The following is a 3,615-nucleotide window of genomic DNA, read 5'->3' as shown; positions in this document are numbered from 1 at the left end:
GAGCCCAGGAGTTGGAGGTTGCTGTGAGCTGTAATGCCACAGCACTCTACCCAGGGGGACAGCTTGAGGCTCTGTCTCAAAAAAAAAAAAAAAGATGTTCAAGCAGCAGCAGTGGCTAGATGTGGTGGCTCATGCCTGCAATCCTAGCACTATGGGACACTGAAGGAAGAGTGCGTAAAGTCAAGAACTTGAAACCTACCTGGGAAACAAATCAAGACCACATCTTTACAAAAAATTTAAAAATTACCCAGGCATGATGGTGTGAGCCTATAGTTTAAGCTACTCAGGAGGGTGAAGTGGGAGACCAGGAGTTCGAGGTTTTAGTGAGCAATGATCCAGCCACTATAATCCAGGCTGAGTGCCAGTGAGACTCTGTCTCTATTAAAATAAATAAACACAAATAAAAAGCAGTTTTCTGGAATGGAAACTTCCATCTCAGAGTCATAAAAGCTTCAGGTCATCTAGTATGACCTCCCAGCTGAGTCTGAGTCCCTGCCTCCAATAGGCACCAGCCAGCCTGGCTGTAACTCTCAGAGACAGTGCCACCCAGAATGGTATAGAGCTAAGGAGGCCTTATTCAGTATTTATCAAGAGAATGTATGAAGGTTTCAGATTCTCAGAGTCTGAAAAAGGGAAATGGCAGCAGTATTGCAAGTATGGGCCCTGAATTTATGAAACTGAGCTCGTGTTTCACTCAGGGGAACTCAACACCAGAAACAGCACACACCAAACTGGGTTCAGACTCACTTTGCCCTGCCAGAAGTCAGGCTGGGAAGGGACAGTTTGCTTTTTACTCTCAGATGAACAAGTCACGCCAACTTATGCAAACCAAACTCCAGCCCAGGAAAGTGAGAGAGGGCCTGACCATGGCCACCGGCTAAATATGTAGATCAGGGAGGAGATGGGTGGAGAAGGCTGGCCTACAGAGCCAGGAGGAGGAAGCTAGGTCAGCCTACTCTTCTGGTCTGCTTCCCAGCCTGGCACAAGTAGCCCTACCAGAACCCTGAAGCCCCAGCTAGAAACCTTGGACCAGGGGGCCAGTTCACTGTCCCTCATACTTGGAGGGCCAGACTACGGGCCCCGGGATCAGTCAGCTGCTAAGCAGGACAGGCAACGGTGGCAAAAACACCAGGTGGGCTGCATGTGGCCCGCGGGCCATAGTTTGAGGACACCTGCTTTGGACCCTTCAACTCCTCCTCTCCCAGCTGGCCCCCAGTTTGATCTCAGACACTGTTCTTAAACCTATCCTTGCTTATCTACCCCCACTGCCACTGTCTCAGCTCAACCTCTCACCCTCTTGTCTGGCCTCCTTGCTCACCTGCATCCCATCTGGCCTATCTTCCACACAGCAGCTAGGGGTCTCCTTCCTGCTTTGAACTTTCATTGGCCCCCAACAGCCTCCAGGATAAAAGTCCATGAGCCCTACCTAGAGCCCTTCATATCTGCTCTTCTTGTCCCCAGCTACACAGGGCTAGCTAGTCCTCCCTTCCCAAATGCACATGATCTGCAGTCCCTCTTCCATGGCCTCTCCACCTCTGTCCCTACTGCCCAGGCTTCCACCTCATCTGCCAAATGGTCCCCAGATCAAAGCCCCACTCTAGTTCCCCACCCCTCAGGACATGCCAGATCCTTCACCTCTGCTAAGCAACAACTCTATTGTCCTGCAACTATTTTCTTTAGGGTGTCTTTCCTCTCTGGCCTGTACCCTTAAAGGAGGATCCTCCCTATCCTTATGTCTCTATATGGAAATGGCCCAGTGCCAGAATTGGGATAAGCACCAGCAAAGGTCTATAGAACAGCTGATAGCAGGCAAAGAAGTTATAGGACCATGAACATAAGACAGAGCTGTGAGAGCCAGATGGGAGGAGAGAAGAGCCCTGGAGCCATCAGTAATGCTCAGGGTGTTGACTCTGGTTAATGAGTCACATCAGCCACATCAGTCCCTGAAAGTTAGCCATCATCTGTACATGCAAGGCCACTATGGTATTTAAACTGCAGGCTGCGGTTCATCGTGAGTCATGAAATTAATTTCTTGGGTAACAACCAGCATTTAAAACACCACCACAAAACTGCTGGAACTCTTTTTCCAACTCTATGAGATATTGACATCTACATGCACACACCCAAAATAAATGTGTGTGCTATAGAAAGAAAGACACTGTATACCATTCCGGCAGGGTACTGAAGAATATAGACTTTGTGTTTAAAATTGGGCTTCTCCACTTACTTGCTGTGTGACTTTTGGAGTTTACAGATCATGTAAACTCTCAGTGCCTCAGTTTCCTCATCTGTAAAATGGGGCTAATAATATAAACTACTTTAAAGAACTGCCATGAGGAAAACATATAAAGTACTTGGAATGTTACCAGGAATACAATAAGGCCACATAGAAGTTATTATTTCTGGGCCACATTACAGAATGTATTTCTTACGTGGGTTATAGTCAAAAGACACCAAAAACTACTGACATCAGACACTTTACATGCATTACTCCATTTTATGTTTATAATCATGTACTTAGTTATTATCCCTATTTTATTATTTTTTTTTTATTTTTTGAGACAAGGTCTTATTCTGTTGCCTGGGCTATAGTGCAGGGGCATAATCATAGCTTACTGGAACCTCAAACTCTTGGGCTTAAGTGATCTTCCTGCCTCAGCCTCCTAAATGGCTGGGACCACAGGCATTCACTACCACTCCCAACTAATTTTATGTTGCCCAGGCCAGTCTCAAACTCCTGACCTACAGCGATTCTACTGCCTCGGCTTCTCCAAATGCTAGGATTACAGGTATGAGCCACCACACCTGCCCAGGTGAGGAGGGAGCAATGGTGAGGCGGGCAGAACGGTACTCACTTGCACTCTGCCTCTGCATCGGCCTTGGCAGTTGTATACAGGCCACGCAGCTTTGTTCGGTAATAGGGAGAAACTGCAGAGGAAAACAGAGGGATAAAGAGGTGTGGGCGAGGGCAGGTGGCAACAACATGGCATTGGTCTAGTACAACAGAATCAGACTTGGGAGGCACAGAGAGGCTCTGGCCTGAAGTCCGGCTGAGGTTTATTGGTTCAGAAGTACTCTCAGAGGTGGATTTCCACATGTTCACTGGGTTCCTATTTCATTATGGAACAAATGCTATCACTACATCTAGGAGAAGACTTTCTAGCCTTTTCTTTATCATGACATACCCAGAAAATATCTGTCAGCACACAAAAACAATTCTAAAGGCTACCTAGAGTTGGAAGGCACTAGCCTAGGAGTTTGACCACCTGGATGCCACAGGGCATGAGCAGGGGGCACCCTGGGAGGGAAGCTCTGTTCTGGGAAAACATCAGCTAACTAGGCTGCATATATGCTCCAAGGGCAAGTTTCCCTAGATGCAGTCTTTTTTGGGGGGGCGGGGGGGCGGGTATTTTGTGATTTTTTTTTTTTTATTGAATGGTAACTATGTACATTAATGCACGTCTGGCGTACATTGTGGGGTTTTCACACACAATCCGAAACACTTCCATCAAACTGGTTAACATAGCCTTCATATCATTTTCTTAGTTATTATTTTAAAACGTTCACATTCTACTCTTAGAAAGATTCACTTGGGCTCGGTGCCTGTGGCTCAAG

The 3,615-nt window shown here is 46.9% G+C and overlaps 1 protein-coding gene across 1 annotated transcript in view; it reads right to left on the bottom strand.

Annotated features, from left to right (window-relative positions):
- Positions 1–3,097, bottom strand: part of SGF29 (SAGA complex associated factor 29) — an 8,814-nt gene extending 5,717 nt beyond the window's left edge. Inside the window, exons 1-2 of the mRNA XM_012808841.1 lie at positions 3,076–3,097; positions 2,856–2,928 (exon numbers count right to left, since the gene is read on the bottom strand). Of these exons, the coding sequence (XP_012664295.1) occupies positions 2,856–2,928; positions 3,076–3,097 (95 nt within the window). The remainder of the gene's footprint in view (positions 1–2,855; positions 2,929–3,075) is intronic.
- Between the last annotated feature and the right edge of the window lie 518 nt (positions 3,098–3,615).

The sequence above is a fragment of the Otolemur garnettii genome, unplaced genomic scaffold (genome assembly GCF_000181295.1).
Source record: "Otolemur garnettii isolate 467f Iridium unplaced genomic scaffold, OtoGar3 scaffold00096, whole genome shotgun sequence".
NCBI lineage: Eukaryota > Metazoa > Chordata > Mammalia > Primates > Galagidae > Otolemur > Otolemur garnettii.
The sequence above is the reverse complement of the archived record's forward strand: the minus strand, read 5'-3'. Positions and strand labels throughout refer to the sequence as shown.